The sequence below is a fragment of the Panthera tigris genome, chromosome B2 (assembly GCF_018350195.1).
Source record: "Panthera tigris isolate Pti1 chromosome B2, P.tigris_Pti1_mat1.1, whole genome shotgun sequence".
Taxonomy (NCBI): domain Eukaryota; kingdom Metazoa; phylum Chordata; class Mammalia; order Carnivora; family Felidae; genus Panthera; species Panthera tigris.
The window spans coordinates 51,450,341-51,474,696 of record NC_056664.1 but is presented as its reverse complement, the minus strand read 5'-3'; the positions used below and the strand labels follow the sequence as shown (position 1 = coordinate 51,474,696).

Genomic DNA, 24,356 nt, shown 5'->3' with positions numbered 1-24,356 from the left:
GCAAATTAAAAGTGCTCAAAGATAATTTCCACATCTGAGAATGGTGGCTCAAGAACTCAAAGCAATCCTTCCAAAACAGACAAAAGATGGGTAAAATATTCAAAACAATATTGACATATTATTTATTAAAAATGTCAATGAGCTAACAAGAGAATAAAGAATGTGGGGGCAAGATAAGGAGAAGATGGAAATCCAAAGAGAGGACTCAAGTATTTGAGACCAGCTTTTGACCTAGAGATGTTTGACAATAACGATGAGTTGCTCGAGAAGCTGATCCAAACTTTTGACAATTTCAGAGATGTAGGGAGATAAAAGTCAGAATCCATGACCCACCAAAATTAGATTGAGCCCCAGGAGTAAGACTGATCTAGAAGACCTCATATAGTCTTCAGCTTGGCCTCAAACCATTGACAACTGTTTATAAAAAATTAACCCAAAACTTTAAATTAAATTAAGTTATCCTTCTTTGCTAATGCTCCTGGTGTCTAACAGAAGCAAAGAAAAGACTATCCATAGTATGATATCATATTAGCCCTCAAATAATTTATTTAAATAAACTTCCAAGTAGCATATCCAACACACAATCGGATTCAGATACACAAACAGGTAAGACAATGTGAAAATGGGCAGAAGTAAAGAACAACCAAAAAACACCCACAGAGAATCCAGAAATTTGTTTTCTTTGAGCCAGACCAAAAACAACCATACTTAATCATGCTTCCTTTGAGATAAAAGTTAAGCTTGCGAATGTTTACAAAGAACTAAAAACTATAAAAAGTGACACAACTGATTTGAAGAAAGAACAAAATGTGCCAAGGCAGGAGCATGCCTGGCACATTCGAGGCCACGGCAAGGAATCAGGCAGGGCTGGGATGTTGTGAGGAAAGCAGGAGAGCAGGGGAGGGGCTGATGGAAGGTTCCAGAGACTAGAGCATAGAGGCCCTTCCAAGAACTTGTAAGGACTCTGGTTTATAGCTACAGGAAATGTGTAGGTACTGCTGGTTTTAAGCCGAGGGGAGCCATAATCTGATTTATGCTTTAAAAGGATCTCACTCTTTGATGTGTTCAAAATGAATTATAGTGAGGCAAAGGTTGAAGGGGAAAAACTATTGCACTATCCAGCAAAACATGACGATGGCTCAGCAGTACAGAAGTTATGAAATAATCATATTCTACATGTATTTTTAATCGATGGCAACAGGGTTTGTAATAGAGATGTGGAATATGAGAGAAAGAGAAAATTAGAACTTGACACCAAAGTTTCTGGCCTTGAGCAAATGGAAGATGAGAAGTCTATAGATAGACATGGGTAGGCAGGATGTGGAATAGTTGGGTTTTTTTTTATGTTTGTTTGTTTGTTTATTGAGAGAGAGAGAGAACACAAGCAGAGGAGAGAGAGAGAGAGAGAGGGAGACACAGAATCCAAAACAGGCTCCAGGCTCTGAGCTGTCAGCACAGAGCCTGACATGGGCTTAAACCTACGAACTGTGACATCATGACCTGAGCCGAAGTCAGATGCTTTACTGATGGAGCCAACCAGGCGCCCCTGGAATAGTTTCTGTGGGAAGAAATCTAGACTAAATTTTTCAGATATTGATTGGAAATCTAAATGAAAATGGAGAGTGGGTATTTGGGAGCTGGAGTTTGGGAGATAATCCTGGACTTGAGATGTAAAGTTGAGAGTTCTCAGCATACAGTTGATCTTCAGAACACCAAAGGAGTAAATGTAGAGAGGAAGGAGAAGCCCAAAGATAGAGTCCTGGAGCACTCCAGCATTAATAGTTTGGGGAAGAAGAGGAAGAATCTTCAAAGGAGCCTAAGAAATAATACTGATGAGTGAGGTAGGACAAAAGCTGAGAGAGCAGGGTGTCCTAGAAGGCACTAGAGGAATGTGTGACAAAGAGGAGGGAGTATCACCTGTCTCATTTTCTGTGGGTATGACAGCCCGACCAGGGCTGAGTTTATAGTAATGGGAACCTGGGGAAAGTAGTTTGGGTAGCGCAGTGGGGGCAAAGCCTGAATGGAAGGGGTTTATGAGGGAATGAGAGAAGAATCGAAAGCAGAACACATAATGGTTTTCAACTTTTCCTTTTTCAAGCTCTTCCCCATCATATGGTTGCTTTTTAATCTCAGTTAATAATCTTAAACCTTTCTTCACTGAAAAGTATTAGTTATTGAGTAACTAAAAATATGAGTTACAAAATTCTTCATTTTGCCATCAGCCACCTACAAACATGCTTTGCACCTGTATCTGACATGTCCTCTGTTTTCTGTCCTATTACCATAGTGGACATTCCCAGCTTTTTTTATTTGAAGTTTATTTATTTATTTATTTTTATTCAGAGAGAGAGAGAGAAAGCAAGCAAGCGGGGGAGGGGCAGAGAGAGAGGGAGATAGAATCCCAAGCAGGCTCAGCACTGTCAGCCCAGAGTCCGATGTGGCGCCTAACTCACTCACGAACCATGAGATAATGACCTGAGGTGAAATCAAGAATGGGATGCTTAACCTACTGGGCCACCCAGGTGCCCCTCCAGCTTTTTATCAAAGGACATTTATTTTAATCAGGCTGTAAGTTCCATGTCCTTCTGAGGACTTTTCATCCTTCAGGGTCTCCCTTTCTTTTGCATAATCAGCACCTCCCTCTAGTGCATCTACCCCACTAGCATGCCAACTTGCTCTTGCCATTTTCAGCTTTAAAAAGCAAACCAAAAGTTCTTCTTTGACCCGTTCCCCACCCTCCCAGACCCAATCTCCTTCCCCCTTTCACAGCCCAACCTTTCAAAACTGGTTGTTTTTGTCTGTGTGTTTGTTTTACATACTGTGTCTCTGCCTTCTCACCTCACAACACTTTCCAACATCAGAGGTGAGGAGAGCAGAGGGGTAATGTGAGGGATCAAAATGTGAGGGTGGTGAAAAGAAGTATCTGTGAGGACAATATCAAGGTGGTCCTTCAGCTTGGCTGGGGAGAAGGGGACAGTTAAGCATAGGTTTGGTCAACTCCTGATGCTTTTCTCAGGGAAGACAATGGGAACAGTTATTTGAAGGAGAGTCTGGAAGGTACCGGGGTGGGGGGGCAAAGATGAGGGATACTGTGACCAGGGTGGTGGGAGCGCGGTGTGGGAGAAATGGTTGACATCAGATATTTTTTACAGCCTGAGACTCATGTTCCTTCTGTTCTTCATAAAACATAAACAAACGACAAAACTCAGCAGGACTGGTAAATCCTAGGCACCAAGCTTTAGTATCTGTCATCTCAGGCATCAGGCATATTTGCAGCCAAGGTAGCTTATATGCTCAGAGAACTTTGAGTCCCCAAGGAAAAACAGTAAGACATCTGAAAAATGGAAATACTGCAGGAAAAAACAATGGTTCAGTCATTCCTCTCCCAGGTTTTTACCCAAGAGAAATGAAAGCACAGGTGCGTACAAAACCTTGTTGATAAGTGTTCTTAGCAGCTCTATTCATAATAGAACCTAAGTAGAAATATCCCAGTTGTCCATCACTGGTGAATAGTTAACATATGGTACAACCATACAATGGAATACCACTCAGCAGGGAATACAAATGAACTATTGATACATGCAAAAACATGGATGAATCTCAACTGCCTTGTCAAAAGACTACATGCTGTATGATTCTATTTATATGACATTCTTGCAAAGGCAAAATTATAGAAACAGAGAAAAAATCAGTAGTTGTACAGAACTCGGGTTACAGGGAGGGATGTACTATAAAGGAGCACAAGAGAACTTTTACATTTGATGGAAGTGTTTTGTACCTCAGACATGATAGTGGTTGCACAACTGTATTATGCTTTGTAAAAATGCATAGAACTATACACTGAAAGGGTAAATTTAACAGTGGGTAAACTATACCTCAATAAACACTACTTTTTAAAAAAAAAATAATGTTTATTTATTTTTGAGAGAGACAGAGCATGAGCAGGGGAGGGGTAGAGAAAGAGGGAGACACAGAATCTGAAACAGGCCCCAGGCTCTGAGCTGTCAGCACAGAGCCAAACATAGGGCTTAACTCTGGAACGTCGAGATCATGACCTAGGCCAAAGTCAGATGCTTAACTGACTGAGCCACCCAGGTGCCCCTAAACATGGCTTTAAAAAGGAAAACTATAGGGGCACCTGGGTGGCTCAGTTGGTTAGTCTGACTCTTGGTTTTGACTCAGGTCATGATCTCAGGGTTTATGAGTTCGAGCCCTACATTGGGCTCCATGCTGACAGTGTGAAGCCTGCTTGGGATTCTCTCTCTCCCTCTCTCTCTGCCCCTCCCTGACTTGTGTGCTCTGCCTCTCTCTCAAAATAAATAAATAAACTTAAAAAAAAAAAAGGAGAACTATATCCAACATAATAACACAGGGATTAAAGGACAGAAGAGACACTGAACAAATTCTAGAACTGAAATATCACATCAAGGAATCCCCTTGAAGGAATTAGGAAACAATAAATAGAAAAAATATATATAAAGATTCAGACTTAAAGAATACAGAAGCAAAAGTGACAAAATCACTTTATGAGTCCCAGGAGGAAGAAACATTTGAAAAATTAGTGACTAAAATTTATCCTAATTCTGAGGAGCAGAAAAGATTGAAGACTTCATAGGAGAAGTCACAGAGAGTACCAATCCAGATAAACGAGAGAAAAAATGCATACTTGCATTATAGAAAAAATCAGTAACATTATAGATAAAATTCTATAAACCAAGAAACAGACTCTTAATTCCAGAGAACACACTGATGGTTACCAGAGGGGAAGGGAGTGGGGGAATGGGTTAAATAGGTGATGGGGATTAAGGAGGGCACCTGTCATGATGACCACTGAGTAATGTATAGAACTACATTGTATACATATTCGGATTCTGTATCTCCCTCTCTCTCTGTTCCTCTCCTGCTTGCACTCTGTCTCTTTCTCTCTGTCAAAAATAAGGATTAAAAAAATTAAAAATGGAGCACATGAGTGGCTCAGTCGGTTGGGTGTCCAACTTCAGCTCAGGTCATGAACTCACTGTTGCCGAGTTTGAGCCCTGCTTTGGGATCTGTGCTGACAGCTCTGAGCCTGGAGCCTGCTTTGGATTCTGTGTCTCCCTCTCTCTCTGTTCCTCCCCAGCTTGCACTCTGTCTCTCTCTTTCTCTGTCAAAAATAAATAAAGGTAACAAAAATTTAAAAAAAACCAAAACCCTACAATGTTTACCTAAAACTAGTATAACACTATATGTTAACTATAATGGAATTAAAATAAAAAACTTAATAAGAGGTAAGAACTGGATAGCCAAAAAAAAAAAAAATCTAAAAGATTACAGAGCCCCTCTGTAAGCCACCACTCTGTAACAGAGAAGTAAATATCATCCTGGCAAAATACTTTACAAATATGTTGTTGAAGAAAAAGAACCAAGGGAAAAAAAGTGCTGAAGAGATGGGACCTATACTTTTCTGTTCAACAGAACTATAATTTAAATGAAAGGGCAAAATAAAGATATTCTCAAAAACATAGGCCATAGAATCAACACAAAAATACCTTGTTGTATATAATTTTCAGCAAGATTCTACCAAAGAAAAAAAAATAAATCTGGGAGAAAGCTATGCATGTGTGAGAAATCAGGATCTAAATAAAGACGAGATCAAGAAACATAACCATAAAAATTCAGTTAAAAAAGTCAAAACAATACTAACAAATGATGTCTGTGTGTATCTTAATTAAAAATGGATGGAAGGTAAAAGTGCTGTAGTATTTTCCTAACTTTAAACAAAGATATTATAAGCTTTAAAATTAATAGGAAAATAAACATAATTATTACCTTTGAAAATTTATGTGTAACTAAGAAAAGTAACAAAAATGTAAGGAAAATAGTCAAAAATTTAAAAAAATTCAAATTAGTAAATGTCAAATATCAGAAGGAAAGCAGGAAAGTAAAAAAAAAAAAAAATTAAGCTCCCAGGTAAATAGACTTTTGGATTGAACAAACGTGAAATCCAGAAATAAGTCGTTCTGAAAATAACAAGATGAAAGGGGACAAGAAGATTTTTAACTAGTAGAAAATAGTAAAAAATAAGGAAAAAAGTAATAGAAAATGGTGACAAAAGCTATATCTAGGAAAACATGAATTTATATAACATATATATAAATATATAATATATATATACATATATAAATTCATGTATATATATATATAAAACCTACCAGGGGCCACCATTTTCTTACTGGATTAAGAAGAACAACCTCAGATTCAAAAGGATTATGTATGCTGGCAAAGGTAATAAAATCAAAAGGACGAGAATGAACACCAACACATAAGCAACAGCGATGTAGCTTCAGAATATACAAGTCAAACCTAATAAACACTACTCCAGCTTTCTCTTTGTCTTCCTCTTGGCAGAAGTTACCACGATTACATTCTCTTCAGTACTGTCCTCTTGTAGCTTCCATGTTACCACACTGTTCTGATTTTCCTCTTACAACAATGGACATTTCTTTTCATTGTCCCCTATTGGCTCCCCGCCACCTCCTTCATTGGACGTGCCATGTTTTGTTCCTTGGAGCTCTGCGTAGGGCTCTTGCAACATTGATGTGCACGTCATCCTCGGCTCCCTCCTAGCTCCAGACACAAAGTTTAAGTCTCTCCGATACGCATTTCAAACTCAGCGTGTCCAAAATGAACATAACCCTCTTCCCTCCATCTCACCATGCCTTCCACATAGTCGTCTATGCTCAAGGCAGAGACCTGGAGCCCATCCACGATTCTTGTCTCATTGACCACTCACATCCAAACCCACAGCAAGTCTAAAATGTCTCTCACAAACCCACATGCTTCTCTCTAGCTCTCCTGGGCCCACCCCATCCAGGCCGTCCTCACTGACAGCCCTCGAACCTCAGTGGCCTACTCACAGTAGCCATCATGATCATTTCCATATGGCCTCATATTATTCCCCCATGTTTTTATATCTTCCCATTTTCCTGGAAATCCAAACTTCACGCCATGACAAAAACAGGCATACCTTGTTTTATTGTGCCTTACTTCATTGTTCTCTGTAGATATTGTGTGCTTCACAAATTGAAGGTCTGTGGCAGCTCTGTGAACCCCAAGTCTATCAGCACCATTTTCCAACATTTGCTACTTTGCGTCTCTGTGCCACATATTGGTAACTCTTGCAATACTTCAGACTTTTTCATTATGGTTATATTTTCTATGGCAATCTGTGATCGGTAATCTTTGGTATCACTATTATATTTGTTTTGGGGTGCCACGAACAATGCCCATTTAAGATGGCAAACTTAATCTATAAATGTTGAGTGTGTTCTGACTGCTCCACCAACACCCATTCCCCAATACCTCTCCCTCTTCTTGGGCCTCCCTCTTGCCCAAGACGAACGTTACTGAAATTAGGCCAACCGAAAACCCTACAATGACTTCTATGTGTTCAGGTGAAAGGGAGAGTTGCACATCTCTCACTTTGAATCAAAGCTAGAAATGATTAAGTTTAGTGAGGAAGGCATGTCAAAAGCCAGGATAGGACAAAAGCTAGACCCCTTGTGCCAAACAGCCAAGGTGTGACTGCAAAGGAAAAGTTCTTGAAGGAAGTTAAAAGTGCTGCTCCAGTGAACACATGAGGGATAAGAAAGAGAAACAGTCTTATTGCTGATGTGGAGAAAGAGTCTGTGATCTGGATAAAAGATCAAACCAGCCATTCACATTCCCTTAAATCATAGCCCAATCCAGAGCAAGGCCCTAACTCTCTTCGATTCTGTGAAGGCTGAGAGAGGTGAGGAAGCTGCAGAAGAAAAGTTGGAAGCCAGCAGAGGTGAGGAAGCTGCAGCAGAAAAGTTGGAAGCCAGTGGTTCATGACATATAAGGAAAGAAGCCATCTCCATAACACTAAAGTGCCAGGTGAAGCAGCAGGTGCTGATATAGAAGCTGTGGGTCATGCAGAGGCTCCAGCCGAGGTAATTAATGATGGTGGCCATACCAAATCACAGATTTTCAGTGTAGATAAAACAGCTTCTATTGGAAGAAGGTGCCAGCTAGGACTTTCATAGTTGGAGAGGAGAAGTCAGTGTCTGGCTTCAAAGCTTCCAAGGACAGTCCGACTCTTCTGTTAGGGGCCAATGCAGCTGGTGATTTTAAACTGAAGACTATGCTCATGGATGATTCTGAAAATTCTAGGAATAATTCTTGAGAAGTAAATTAGGCTCAATTTACTTTGGCTGTGCTCTATAAACAGAACAACAAGGCCTGGATGATAGCACATCTGTTTATAACACGACTTACTGCACATTTTTAGCCCACTATTGAGACCCACTGCTCGGGAAGAAAGATTCCTTTCAAAATATCACTACTCATTGACAAAGTACTTGGTCACCCAAGAGCTTTGATGAAGATGTTCAACAAGATGAATGCTGTTGTCATGACTGCTAATATAACATCCATTCTTTAGGTCATGGATCAAGGAGTAATGTTGACTTCGAAGTCTTATGTCATTTGTAACAATATGGATGGACCTAGAGGGTATTATGCTAAGTGAAATAAATGAGACAAAGACAAAGACCGTATGATTTCATTCATATGTGGAATTTAAAAAACAAATGAACAAACAAACAAAAGCAGCAAAAGACTTTTAAATACAGAGAACAAACTGATGGTTGCCAGAGGGGAGGGGGAAGAGGGAAGGGCAGAATGGGTTAAGGGGCGTGGGAGATACAGGCTTCCAGTTATAGAATGAATAAATCACCGGAAGAAAAGATACAGCACAGGAAATACAGTCAGTGGTACCATAACAGCATTGTATGATGACAGATGGTAGCTACTCTTGTGGTCACAGAGCATAATATATAGAATTGTCAAATCATGATGTTGTAACCCAAGATTAATGTAATACTATGTATCACCTCTGTTGCAATTTTTTTTTAAGCGGGGGGGAAAAGAAAATTTTCCAGAAAGGATTCACCATTCTTGGTATCTTTAAGAATATCCGTGACTCATGGGAAGAGACGAGACTATCAACATTCACAAGAGTTTGGAAGAAGTGGATTCCAACCCTCATAGATGACTTTGAGGGGTTCAAGACTTCCGTGGAGGACGTAAGTGCAGATGTGGTAGAAACAGCAAGAGAACTAGAATTAGAAGTTGAGCCTGAAGATGTGACTGAAATGCTGCCAGCTCATGATGAAACCTGAGTGGATAAGGAGTTACTTCCTATGGATGAGCAAAGAAAGCAGTTTCTTGAAATGGAATCTACTACTGGTGAAGATGCCAGGAACATTGTTGAAACGAGAATTAAGGAATTAGAATAGGACCTAAACTTAGTTGATAAAGCAGTAGCAGGGCTTGACAGGATTGACTCCAATGTTAAAATAATTTCCATTATGGGGACAATGCTGTCAAACAACATCACATGCCACAGAGAAATCATTCCTGAAATGTAGACTTAATGGATGTGCCACACTTCACTATTAATTTATTTTATTTAATTTTACTTTAAATGTTTATTTTTTAAATTTATTTTGAGAAAGAGAGGAAGAGTGCTGGTGGGGAGGAGCAGAGAGAGAGGACAGAGAGAATCCCAAGCAGGCTCTATGCTCAGCCCAGAGCCTGACACGGGGCTCAATCTCATGAACCATGAGATCATGACCTGAGCCGATATCAGAAGTCAGATGCTTAACTGACTGAGCCACCCAGACACCCCAACTCACTATCATTTTACATTAATAAATTGCCACAGCCACCAAAGCCTTCAGCAACCACCAACCTGATCAGTCAGTAGCCATCAACATCAAAGCAAGATCCTCCACCAGCAAAAAGAAGTGACTGCAGACGTGGTACAAATAGCAAGAGAATGAGCATTAAAAGTGGAGCCTGGGGGCGCCTGGGTGGCTCAGTCGGTTAAGCGTCCGACTTCAGCTCAGGTCACGATCTCGCGGTCCGTGGGTTCAAGCCCCGCATCAGGCTCTGGGCTGATGGCTCGGAGCCTGGAGCCTGCTTCCGGTTCTGTGTCTCCCTCTCTGCCCCTCCCCCATTCACGCTCTGTCACTCTCTGTCTCAAAAATAAATAAATGTTAAAAATTAAAAAAAAAAAAAAGTGGAGCCTGAAGATGTGCCTGAATTGCTGCAATCTTATGATCAAACTTGAACAGATGAAGAGCTGCTTCTTATGGATGAGCACAGAAAGTGGTTTCTTGAGATGGAATCTACTCCTGGTGAAGATGCCAGGAAGACTGTTGAAATGACAACAAAGGATTTAGAGTGTGACCTAAACTTAGTTGATAAAGCTGTGGCAGGATTTGAGAGGACTGACTCTCATTTTGAAAAAAATTCTACCATGGGTAAAATGCTATCAAACGGCATCACATGCTACAGAGAAATCATTCGTGAAAGCAAGAGTCTGTTGATGCAGCAAACTTCATTGTTGTCCTATTTTGAGAAGTTGCCACAACCGCCCCAGCCTTCAGCAACCACCACCTTGATCAGTCAGCCACCATGAACATCAAGGCGAGACCCTTTACCCACAAAAAGATTATGACACACTGAAAGTTCTAAGGATGGTTAGCATTTTTAGCAATAAAGTATTCTTAATTAAGATAGGTACATTGTTTTTTAGACATAATGTTCTTGCACGCTTAGTAGACTATGGTATAGTATGAACATAAATTTTGTATACATTGGGGAACTAAAAAATTGATTTGATTCACTTTACTGTACTATTCCCCTTATCGCAGTGGTCCAGAGTTGAACCAGCAATATCTCCAAGGTGTGCGTTAACTATCACTATCCCTTGCCCACCCTTCTCATCTGACACACTTCATCCCTGGCTCACTATACTGAAGCCATGCTGGCCTTCCCCTTCATGCACTCGAAGTTCCTTCCTGTCTCAGGAAATGTGCACATGCTTTACACCTCTGCTTGAGGGCTAATCTCCCTGATCTTTCTATGGAGGACGCTTTCATTTTTGCTGTCAGCTTGAAGTCTACTTTCTGATCACTATAGCCAAAGTATCCCCCTCAGGTTCCCCTTAGGTTACTTTGTCTTGCTCACCATTATCTCCCCAATGCCTCACAGCACCAGGCCCACAGAAGGCACTTAATAAATACTTGTTAGAATGAAATAGTTATCTTAAATTTAGTTACCTAGAATAATTATTTTTAATGCCATGAGCATTAAGTATTTGTTAAATAAATCAACAATATATATTATTATTCACATATTACCACTTAAGTCTTATTTTTATTATAAAATATAATATAAAATACTTTTTTCCTTTTTTTAAAAAAATGTTTATTTTGGAGAGAGAGAGAGGGAGGACATGCAGGGGAGGGGCAGAGACAAAGGGAGGCAGAGAATCAGTGCACATTCAGTGCTGTCAGTGCAGAGCCTGATGCAGGGCTCAAACTCATGAACCATGAGATCATCACCTGAGTTGAAATCCAGAGTCAGATGCTTAACCAACTGAGCCACCCAGGTGCCCCTAAAGTACTTTTTATATGTCTAACAAATGGAATCAAAAATATATTTTAAAATTTATATAGTCTCTGGCAAATCAATGTTTCATGTTTTTAGATTAAATGATTTTTAGATTAAAATTTTTCATATTTTTAATTCATATTTTTCATATTTTTAGATTAAAGAATACACAATGAAATAGATAAATACAAAATCACAATTCTCCATTTGTAGGTAGTCCCCACTAAAATATAATTTCTTAATATTGATGATTATTGGTTACTGAGTTTCTAAGTCATTATTAATGGATAATTGTCTATGATACTCTAATTAAAAATTACTCTTTTAGTTATAAGCAATTCTGTATATTTATTTTTTTAAGTTTATTTATTTATTTTGAGAGAGAGAGAGCACAAGCAGGGAAGGGGCAGAGAGAGAGAGGGAGAGGGAGAACCCCAACAGGCTTCATGCTGTCAGCACAGAGCCAGACACGGGGCTTGAACTCATGAACTGTGAGATCATGACCTGAGCCAAAACCAAGTCAGATGCTTAACTGACTGAGCCACCCAGGCACCCCAGCAATTCTGTACATTTAAAACCTGTTTTGGGGGTGCCTGGGTGGCTCAGTCGGTTGAGTGTCCAACTTTGGCTCAGGTCATGATCTCGTAGTCCATGGGTTCAAGCCCTGTGTCAGGCTCTGTGCTGACAGCTTAGCGCCTAGAGCCTGCTTCATATTCTGTGTCTCCCTCTCTCTCTGCCCCTCCTTCATTAATTTTTTTTAATAAATAAAATCTGCTTTGTATACACAATGTACAAGTTTTAAGAGGAACGTGAAAAAAGCATTAATACTAATTCCAAGAGTTAAAATAAGACTGACAAAAAAGAAAAAAATCCTGACAATTATAAGGAAAAAAAAAAAAAAAACACACAGCCATTTTGAAAATGTGATGAGTAGATCTGTATTAAGCATTCGGAAAATAGTAATTTAGGGAAATGTAGTCTTTTATTCCAACAATTGAAAATGGCTACATTACAAGAAGGAAATAATTAAATACTCAATTACAACAATTAATGACTTAGTAGTATCCTAACCATCTAAAGCATCCAGGTTTCTGTCCCTCTGAGTCAAAGAACAATGAATAAACTTAGTCAACGAAAAGAAAAAAAAATTCCAGGAATAACAACTGTGTCAAAAGTTCTTAGCCTGATGTAACTTCAGTCTACTTCCTTTTCCACTTCTGTAATTCTAAGTGATAATCAATTACTAACTACTGAAAATATGGTATGAGATAAGAATAAGCCACAAATTCTATATGCTGTTCTTAAGATGCTTTCTAAAATGCCAGCAAAAAGGACATAGTCTAATACTTTGACTTTCAAACTGTCTTGAACTTAAGCCATAGTTAGAAATAAATTTACTTTGCAACCCTGTACACACATACTTCTATACGTACACGTAAACAAATTGAAACATATGTAAATAATACCAATCACTACTTGGAACAGAGTCTGGTATTTTACATTCTTACTGTTCTTTTTTTAAAATGCTGGTTGATATTCAACTAAATTAACTTCCCAATTCACTATGGAGCCTCAACCTGCAGTTGAAAACTACTGATCTGCTAACTCTTAATTTTCAGTAAATTATATTAAATATATACATACTTTCATTGTGTCAGAAACCAACAATGTCTGTGAGGAACTTGAAGGAGAATCAGAAGAATTCTGGAAAAAAAAAAAAAAAGGACAAGCCTATGATACATCTTACTCAAAAAGAGGAAAATGAAGAGAAGCAAAGCAAATGTTTGAATTGCACATTCTAGTCTAAGGCATTACCATAGACAAGGAATCCTGTAAGACCTTATCAATGGTAGCACAGAGCTCTTCAGTTTGCTGTCTGAGCTGTGCAGGGAAACAAAACTGGAAGAATTGAAACCAGTACTGAGTTAGCAATGAGTTTCGGGATCTTTGTTTCAAAAGCATGGGTAGTCTGAAGTCATTACCTCCAGAGGCGGGTCTAATGTGTTGTCCTTGAAGACACTTTCAGTCTTGGCTGGCTCATCGAGTGCCTAGTGATAAATGAAATAGTTCTCATGTGAGGCTTTTAGTCAAATACAGAAGTAGTAGAAAAGTATCTTCAAAGAAAGCCCTGTAGTTCTCAACATCTCAAAAAAGAAAAAAAAATATGTTTGAATCATTTGATATTTGGCATGGAAGCATTTTCCATATTTGTCTAGTTTCTCCAACGTAATTAATATCTCCAATATAAGTTTCTGAAATAAAGAAAGGTGGCTGAGACTTTAAACATACAAACTTGAACTTGGACATCTTGTATATCCAAATGAGCCTTGTCCCCTTCAAAGAAGTCACCTTGGGAAGCCACACACAGAAACAATGATGTAGCCATTTCTTATTATATTATAAAAACTGTCTGAGGAAATGCTTCAGAGCCAGTTTACAAAAAACATGCATACACAAGAAAAAAAAAAACCTGCCTCATTTCTAAAAAATTTTAAATGTTTATTTTTGAGAGGAAGACAGAGCATGAGCAGGGGAGGGGCAGAGAGAGAGGGAGACACAGGATCCAAAGGAGGCTCCAGGCTCTGAGGTGTCAGCACAGAGCCCGACGCGGGACTTGATCTCACAAACTGTGAGATCATGACCTGAGCTGAAGTTGGATGCTCAACCGACTGAGTCACCCAGATGCCCCAAACCTGCCTCATTTTTAATCATTTATATCCAAAAAGTCTTGGTTACCTTATTTACCAGATTTGGACTCAAATGACACTCAAACCTCTTTTGAAACACACTTTTTTATTTATTGTGATGTACTTCAGATATATAAATGGAGAAAATAAGATGGCCCTCTGTATAGTGTACCTACTCCATTGAGAATGAGAAGTAAAGCATTACAAAATATTAGAGGCCAGTATATATTTACTGGTTATTCATGTTTTCTTTTGTATATTTGCTCATTGTTCTGTTGGGTGGTCTGATTTTTATTCATTTGTTGGAAAATGTGATATAATCTGCATGCAAAATATTTGTCAATTAGATGTCATGTAAACATCTTCAAAGTCTTGGCTCCCCTTTTCATGATTGTCATGATGTCTTTTGTCAACACATGTAAGTTTTCATTGCAGTGTGGTCAAGTTTTCATCATTTTCCTTTGTGGTTGGTGTTTCCTTTCAGAAACTCCTTCCTAATCTAATAAGTCACTCACTCCCTTGGGCGAGAGTCTTAAAAGTAGGGTGTTAGATATGTGTTCTAAACACTTCATGCCACAGTGGGGAGGTGGGGGTTCTCTCCCAATTGCATGAAGCTATGCCAGGATTAGAGTTTTTAAGGAGAGTGTGTTTCAGCCTTCTTTCTTTCTTTCTTTATTTTTACCTGTTTTGATAGTGTCATTCATCCAGTGTGTTGGAGTCACTCACAGAATCTCTGGACTTCTCTCAGAGAAAGTGCTCCATGTATAGCTGTATATTGGGTGTGTCTGTGGGAGGAGGGAAGTTCAGAAGTCTCCGAGGTCACCATCTTGGCACCACACCTTTATCATTTCTCATATTTATTTGCATCTACCTACTTTAAAAAAAAATCAATTTCTCCAGAGAATGATCAGTTCTTACTCTCTTAGACTAAATTTTAGCTTTGATTTTCTTTGGCATACTCATATCCCATTTCAGTAATATCTGTTCACATCTTTACTGTTTCCTTCCTTCTATCATTTTTGGGTTTATCCTGATTTTCCTCATTGTATTCCTTTTGCTTCATATCACAAGTTAAAATATGTAGTGTGATCATTGCCATTCATTCTCAATACATCTTTAAATATTACTGTTAAGATTTCTTAGATTCATGGGTTATTTAAAAGTAGTTTTCCCTTTTAATTTTTAAAAATATGAGGATTTTTTCCAATTTCAGAATTCCCTACTAACTTAGTTATGTTATGGCCAAGGAATTTGTTCATAATAGTAAGTTGCTGTGAAGTTTGGGATTTATGGCATAAGACATAGTGTTTGTAAATATTTCATTTATATTTAAGAAAATATCTATTTTCTAGAGGTTGTCTGTGGGATTCTGTGCGTGTGTGTGTGATCAAAATTATTCGTTGTTTTGTTCAAATTATCTCTAGTTTTACTGGGCTTTCTACATACTTATTCTATCAGTAATCGAAAGTGTCATCATCAAATCTCAGGGAATTATAATGGGTCCGTTAATTTCTCCCTGTGATACCAGCAATTTTTGCTCAACATAGTTTGAAGCCATTTTATTAGCTACATTCATAATTAGAAGTATTCTTCCGTCATGAATTAAATATTTACCATTACGAAGTGACCCTCTGTCTCCCCAGTAATGCTTGATGTCTTAATATCTATTTTGCCTGATACAACCAAATGCTTTAATTAGCATTTTACTAGTTTATCAGTTTTTGCCTCTTTATTTTCAACATCCTGCATTCGAACATTAAAAATCAGTGGTTTATAAAAAGCAGATGTCTAGAATTCATTTTTTGATTCAGTCTCATCTCCATTGTTTTTTAATTAAAGAGGTTAACGTTTCTTTTATTACAATTATTTACACATTTAAATGTTTCCAACATATCTGTTTTATTTTTGTTTCACTTTTTCTATTTCATTTTTATTCAATTTTTGAATGTTTTAACTGATTAAATTTTTGAGGTTTTTACTTACTCATTTTTCCCTCCACCAACTTGGACATTGTGGCAGACACTGTTAGGTGTTCACCAAGTACTTTGATTTTTTTCGAACACAGAAATACATTTCCTTGGTCTCAAGAGTTTAGGTATGAGCTTGTAACTAATCCTTGCTAAATAAATGTGAGTAGAAGTCATATACAACCTCTGTTAAGGTTGCATCTACCTACTTACCTCTGGCACAAGGCGGCTAGAAACAGATATGGCTTCTCTCTTTTCACCTTCAGATAACTAAGATGCAAGATGGAAGCAGGTTACATCCCCGAATCACTCAATTACTGAGGCTTATGTGAGAGAGCCAAAATGAACTCTACCAAACTGTGACGTGGGAAGGAAATAAGCAATGATTGTGCTAAGCCACTGAAATATCAGGGTCTGTCCACTGTGGCAGTGAGTATGGCTTACATTAAAACTAATACAAATATTATAGGCTGGTTTTTACAAATTAGTCTTGGAAAGTTTTCCATTTGTCCTAAGGTCTAAACCAAGCAATACAAAATCTAAATTTAATTCACGTACTATACAAGAATACGTGTAGTCTTCACCCCCTACCCTGGTTTTTATGTTCCAGTTGCCTTAAATACATTTAATTATGCTACAAACATATCATCATGTTAAAATTTTTGCTTTAAACAGTTATAGGTATTTCAAAGGAATTTTTGAAAATTGTGGTTACCCACATATTTATTATTTTCCATGCTCTGCATTCCTTCCTGCAGTTCTGAGTTTCTACTCAACATTATTTGTCTTCAGCTTGGCAAACTTCCTTCAGCATACTTTGTCATACAAATCTGTATGATTAATAAATTTTACTTATAAAATTTATTTAATTTATAAAATTTATTAATAAATTTTTTTAGTTTTCTTTTAGTTGAAAATGTCTTCATTTTGTCTTCATTCTTGAAGGAATTTTCCCTGGCTACACAATTTAGTTTTCTTCTTCTCTCTCAGCATTTAAAGGTGTCATTCTGTTGTCTTCTGGCCTCCACTGTTTCTTAGGAGAAATTAGCCATCATCGTATTGTTCTTCCTCTGTATGTAATGCATTATTTTCCCCTAATTGCTTCCAAGATCTCCTCTTTATATTTAATTTGTAGAAGTTGAATTGTGATATGCTCAGTCATGGTTTTCTTTGAATTAAACACTTTGGAGACTATCTGAGCTTCTTAAAAGTATACGTTTATATCTTTTACTAAATTTGGAGAGATTTTGATTATGAGTTATTCAAATATTTTCTCTGCTCCATTCTCTCTCTCATCTCCCTCTGAGACTCTAATTACATTTTGATACCATCCTACAGGTCATTGGAACTCTTTTCATTTACTTAATTGTGTTCCCTTTTTATTCAGATCAGATCATTTCTAGCAATTCATCTTCAGGTTCACCAACACATCTGCTTCTCCAGTTTTATCTTAAACCAATCCAGGGAATTTTCTATTTCCAATATTTCCTTTTTCTTTTTTTCTTTTTTTCTGTTTATTTATTTATTTTGAGAGAGAGAGAGAGCAAGCAGGAGAGGAGCAGAGAGAGAGACAGACAGACAGAGAGAGAGAGAGAATCTCAATCAGGCTCCACACTGCCAGTGCAGAACCCGACTCAGGGCTTGAACTCACGAACTGTGAGATTGTGACCTGAACCGAAATCAAGAGCTAGCTGGACGTTTAAACAACTGAGCCACCCAGTTGCCTCATCAATATTTCATCTTTCAATCCTAGAATTTCCATTTGAGTATATTTTATAGTTTCTAGTTTTGGAAAGTCCTATATAATTCATTATTAACATATTTTCCTTTATACCCTTGAGAATAGCTTTAAAATCTTTGCTAGCTAACTGCAACACCTGGAACATCTTTGGGTCAATCTTTGTGACTTATACTTTCTCTGTGAGTATAGTTTACATTATCCTGTTCCTTTGTATGTCCAGAGATTAGAAATGTTTGTAGCCTGGCTATCTTGAATGACATGTTATAAAGACTCCAAATTCTATTATGGTCCCCTGAAGAATCTTTTTGTCACTGTTGCTTAGTTTTAGCAGATGGTTAATTTGGCTCCAAATTCTGTCTTCCTGCTGGTGGGCAGCAGCTAGAATCTCCATTCAGGTAATTTATCCTTACCTCGACTTAGCTGGGCTTAATGGGCACATGTGTAACTCAGTGGTCATCCACGGGTATGGGCAGAGTTTATATGCAACATACGGGGCTTCTTTTCTGTGACTCATTCTTTTCCTGGCTTCTCCCCTCACTTTTTAGCTCCTGTGTAACCTTATGTTGTCTTCTCTGATTCCTCATTCGGTAAGTCTGCTGGTTTCTTGCTGAGTTTTAGTTGCTCCATGGTAGAGCTTCCCTTAGGTGCAAAACTCATAAAATCTCAAAAAGCATTCAATTCCATTATGTCTTTACAAGCATGGACTCTACTGCAGTTTCTACTGATCACTTGGTCCAGTACTTTTAAACAATTTTATTTTTTGTATTTTGCCCACAGTTTATCATTGTTATCCACAAGAGTTGGTCCAATTCAAGCTACTCTTCAATTTCTATAAGCATCATGAGGTAAACTAATTTTAATTTTTCGGCACAAATCTTCCTTATTAGCAGAGATTATGTAAATTCAAATCTCAAACCCACTTCGGGGTAGGCTTGGGGTTAAAGATTCCTTTTTCCTACACTGAGTCCAGATTGATATAAGAATATTTGCTTGTCATTTCCCTTTGCAATTTTCTTCTTATCCATCTTGTAATTTAGAGGGTAACCCTTCAAAGATCCTGGCTTTATGAAAAGGAGGCAATTCCAGTCCTCATATCACTCAGCTCCAAATCTTTCTCTCCCTTCACTGAGTTCATAGTAAAACCCAATCCCCACAGTTAGTGAGCATGATACTGGCAGAATAACCAAACATTCTGAATTTCAGCTTGCTTTTGGTATTCGACCCATGAGGATTTCCCCTACTTTTTGTGAATTCAGCGTTATATTTGGGATGAACCACATAAAACTGTTGTATTCAACTGAAAATTATAGGCTGCCCTGTCCTCTTCTTTAGATTTACTTCTGTTCCTCACTTTTTCATTATCAGTCGATATATCCATTTCCTGACCAGAAAGTGTCACATCAGCTGTGGAACCATGGAATCTAAAGCTCAGCAGAATCAATTTTTCCTCTTCTAACAGAGCCAGTGATATAACAGACCCAGAACTATTAATCTTCACCAACAAGAACCATGTCCACATGCTAGTTGTCTTTTTGGCCTAGGATATACCTCCTAAGAATTCAGAAAAGTTACTTCTAAAAATAAGAATTTATCATCTTCTTATTTCAATAACTCACAAAGCAAAATATTGTCTGGAACTTTTCTTTGCAAAATTTACTATTCTGCATTAAATAACAAAATATAAAACATTGTCTATGATAACTTAATAGAAACATGTGAGATTGCCTCTTTCTTATAAGAATTTCTATTTCGCTTTCCTCCTTTGTCCCCTAAACTTACTAGTCATGAGCAATGAGCAGGAACAGAAAATTTTGTAAAGATAACTCCTAGCTGGTGTTCAGATAGTTTAATTTTTCCCTGACACAGCGTTACAATCATCTATTTACCCTGTCAGTAAGTAAGGAGGAAGGGTCCCAACATTACTGTTATAGGGATGGCCAAATACCTGACCTCTACCACTGGGCAGATGGAATCAACAACAGTTTATTAGTCACATGTACTCACAGCCCAGGGGAAGGGAATGCTGCACAGCACGCTCAGCCACATGAGGGTTGTGCTCAGGAACAAAGTATATAACTAGGGAGAAGCAGGCTTTGTAGTATCAGAGGGTGACATACATGTCCCCTGGTTTGCAGAAGGCTGTGACTGGCTTGTCTGAATCAGCAGGAACTTCACCTGGTCAGCTTGATAAGGAGGGTTAGGGGACCTTATCTGTGGGTGGAAAGTGGGAGGGGAACTTGCAATTAGGCTACTTGAGGCCCCTCTTTCACTATATGTCAAGACGGCACATAAGATGGGGTCTTAATTTTAGACTTCATGTCACACATGGCTTCTAATTATAATGATAATTATGGAGAAGAAAAAAGTCTGAAATTAAGGGCAAGGACTAAGAACAAACTCCTCAGGAGAGAAGCTTGATCTAGCCCTTCCTCCCCTTTCCAGCCATGCCTTCCACCTACTCCTCACTTGCATGCTGTCCTTCAATCACAAAAAACCACTGGAGTTCTTTGACCTTGTGGTCACCTTCTAACTTCATGTTACTAACTCCACCTAGATTGTCCTTCCTTCACTCCCAGCTCACTTAGAAAACTCGTATGCATCCTAAAGATCCTAATCAAATTGTCTTATGATGTATTTTTGGACTTCATACCAGGAAAAGTCTGTCATTTCCTCCTCAGGCACCATATCATTTCTGACATACTCTAAGCATATAATTGCATAATTACTTTTCAACAGTATCTATACCCAGCTCAACCATTTGTCTCCATCACAGTCAGAAAAATATGGTATTTATCATTGCAGCCCCAGGTTACAGCCAATGAAATGTAATCAATAAAGATTTTAGGATGAATTGAAAGGGTAAACTAACAACTGAATGGAATGAAATGAATAAATGAATCATACAAATAATACGATTTTAATACTCAGCAACATGCTCTAGAGAAATGGCTTAAACTATTTGAATATTTTAAATAATGAATACATTAGTTTTTTTCCTGCATTTCAGTTAAATTTGTTACCATCAAAGATCTGAGCATATGATCCGTGTTAGTGTAATGAGCAGGTATTTTTCCAGCCAAAATCAAATAAGGTTAACATCTTAGTTACTCTGTGAGAACTTACAGTAGGCAAACACAACTTTCAATAGGCTGTTTAAAATATTGAAATTTACTCAAAAAGTGAAAAAACTACTCAGAGCCCTTGGAAAATCAAGAAAGATAACTGTATTAGGTGAATAATGCTGCAACTGTGAAATAGAGCAATACTCAGACTGCATTAAAATTTGGATGAAAGGTTATTTTGAGTTTAAATAGCTTAAAAGTTTACTAAAATTGATTTTTTTTAAATTGATGAGTAGTTATTTGTCAAATGTATCATCTTGATTCACTCCTTCTAGCAGCCACAAAGAGTAGGGTTTTTTTCTCTGTAATACAAAATATATTTTAATAAAAATATATTAAATCTCCATTAAAAAGAACTGTAACCATAGATTGCTTTTTGACACCTTAGCCAGCAGGAGTGTATTGATGGTTTTTTTTTAGATTTATTAATTTGAATAAAGTTGTGTCAGAACATTCTCCAATAAAATATTTTTATTAAAAACATATATTTTCTGCCAGATTGGACTACAACCAAATGAGACATAAATGGCACATGCTTTGAATTCTATTTTTAAAGATTCTTAACTAATGTAAGTTATCAGTAATATTGTCATTAAAAGTCATTATATTTTGTGCAGAATAACCAACCGTGGGGCCCTGTTTTCAAAATGAGAGCTAGTAAATCAGATTTTTGGTAGAAAATAGTTTCTGAGCTCAGCACTACATTATAACTAAGAGCCAAGGACTGTGACCAAGCACTGTAAATCAAAGTTCTTGTGGGAATTTATGCCAATAAACTATCATGGGTGTTTCTCACCTGAAAGGAGATCTCTGATGGAACTGTAAGCACTGTTAAGTCAGAGATATTTAATCAGTCTAACCTCCGCTCTGGAAGTAGGATTAAGGTCTAAAAATCTGAAGACAGAATGAATCAGTTGTACTCTAAATGAAGTTAGAAAGTAAACTACTTCTAAAGGGAAAATAATCGAACAGGGCTCATAAACTTTTTGTGATGCCTAAACTATCTAATTAGTTTGGATTTCAAAGATTTCATGGGCTCGTGACTCTGTTTTAGTCATAATCAAATTAACCACCCCCAAAATGATTCATGCTAAACCTAAGCATTCCTATACTTTGTTAATCTGACCAGCTATGTATTTGGTAGAATAAATCCTCTGAAGACTACAAAAGCCTTGTTTGATTTTCAATCATTAGTACAAAACCATTTGTAGGATTAGAGATAGTCTCAGGAAAATAAATCTCACTTTGAGTATATAGTTGGAGATTCAGATCTGAATAGCATTCAGACCTGAAGAAAAAGGGGAAATGTACACTGAAAGCCGAAAGGGCTTTCTATTTATATTTAAAAGCACAGCTTCTTTAAAGATATAGAGATATTTATCATTACATTATTTTCATGAGTGGTGTAAAAGCTTCAACAATTGAGGAAATCTACTTGGCTTTTATAATCCCAAAATCTTTGAAGGGTTGACTGTCTGTTCCTACCAGACAGAAGGAAGGGAGTTAGTGCAAACCATTACAGCCTTTTAAAAACCCATTCATCTAGGCTCAGAGGCAGAAGAATTCATACTTTTCCTTCATTTAATTAAGGACATCAGAAAGGTGTGCCTGTTTCCAGCCCAAACCTCTTTCACTGGAATGCGCTTCATCTCTTTCAGTAACTCAAGGGATTGAGCTAGTTTGTAAACCTCCCTTACTCAAGTCTCAGAGCTAAGTAATTTCCAAGTCTCTTTAATTGTTCCTCATTAAAAAACAAAGAAGATTTGGTTTCTAATTGGATGAGGATTTAAATATATTTTATCAAGTAATAAAATAAAGTATTGTAGACAGAAATCCAAAATCATCGTTTCTTGGTCAATATTTCACTTTAGCTGGTCACTGTCACTGTTGCCTGGTGAACAGGGAAAGGCTGGGAGATAATCACATAAAGTCCAATTCAGTAACTTACGAGCTCTGCTGCTTTGGGGAATTTACTTGGTATCTCTGAACATCAAAATCTTCACAGAGTTGTGAGGACAGTAAAGTATTTAGCTGAGTGCCAGATTCACTAGAATATTCAATATGGCAAGTATTGTGATTGTATTTCTAATTGTTAAAAGTTATCAAATCTAAAATCAACTCAATTCCCTTATAGAAGAAAGTTCTTTATAGTTTTTCCATGGAAGTAGAATTTATGAAGCTTATTCCACCCTAAAGAAAGATTTGTAATTATCATTGTCTGTTATCAAACACTAAGCTCCTTGATTTTTATAATCCTCTGAGCAAAAATGTGCCTTATAATCCTATGAAATAAAATTGGAAATTTTAGAGACCTACCCAGTTGCAAACCAAAGTAATTCATTCAATGAACATTTAACAAAAAACTACTATATTTTCTCAAATAGTTCGTAGTGGGGGAAAAAAAAAACACCAACATGCATAATTATGGTTTGGCAAGTGCTTTAAAAGAGGTATGTGGGGGCGCCTGGGTGGCGCAGTCGGTTAAGCGTCCGACTTCAGCCAGGTCACGATCTCGCGGTCCGTGAGTTCGAGCCCCGCGTCAGGCTCTGGGCTGATGGCTCGGAGCCTGGAGCCTGTTTCCGATTCTGTGTCTCCCTCTCTCTCTGCCCCTCCCCCGTTCATGCTCTGTCTCTCTCTGTCCCAAAAATAAATAAAAAACGTTGAAAAAAAAAAAATAATAAAAAAAATAAAAAAAAAAATAAAAGAGGTATGTGCATGGTATACAACTGCCTGAAGAGAACCAACTGGAATAGTTGTGGGTCCTGGGCACTTTTCCATCAAGTGAGAGATATCTCTCTAGTATAGGCCATATGCTAAGCTAGGAACCAGATTTTGTTAAATTTTTGAGACATTCAGAGACCTTAAAATATTCTCACCCAAAGACATATGCTTAATCAGATTAAAGTTTACCAACTCATGTTTAAAAATTTTAAGTTGTCAATTTAGAATAAATTGATTTGAAAACTGACAAGACATCTCAAATCTTTACCTTTCCATTTTTATAGCACAGTTTTTACAATCGTCTTCAAAATGGCTCTCTTTAACTTCCTTCTACCAGGAAAAATAAAATTATTTTTATACCTTAACTTTTATTTAAATAATTAACCCTACAATTTATATGTGCTATTTATAAAATTGAGCTACCCTATCATTCTTCTTTCAAACTCACACAGCTTATGAATTAAATGTGTCTTGAAATTGGCAGATAGTAATGCTATTTGTTGGAAAATTGTACCTAACTCTAACCTTGATTTTATCCTGAGGAATACTTGTGCAGAAAGGAACCGAGAACTTCAGCTGCTCTAAAAAAAAAAAAAAAAAAAAAAAAAAAAAAGTGCTTTCCTGGAAAAATATTAATCACTTGTGAAACAATAAA

At 37.5% G+C, this 24,356-nt stretch overlaps 1 protein-coding gene and 1 long non-coding RNA gene across 2 annotated transcripts in view; one reads left to right on the top strand and one right to left on the bottom strand.

The window, feature by feature from the left end:
* LOC102962699 (muscular LMNA interacting protein) overlaps positions 1–24,356 on the bottom strand; it is a 213,548-nt gene that overhangs the window by 38,945 nt on the left and 150,247 nt on the right. The window contains exons 6-8 of the mRNA XM_042987606.1: positions 13,446–13,511; positions 13,279–13,362; positions 13,108–13,167 (exon numbers count right to left, since the gene is read on the bottom strand). Coding sequence (XP_042843540.1) covers positions 13,108–13,167; positions 13,279–13,362; positions 13,446–13,511 — 210 coding nt within the window. The remainder of the gene's footprint in view (positions 1–13,107; positions 13,168–13,278; positions 13,363–13,445; positions 13,512–24,356) is intronic.
* Positions 18,399–19,330, top strand: LOC122238393. Its single transcript, XR_006217308.1, has 3 exons — positions 18,399–18,445; positions 18,636–18,703; positions 19,224–19,330. It is a non-coding gene; the product is annotated as an uncharacterized LOC122238393 (long non-coding RNA).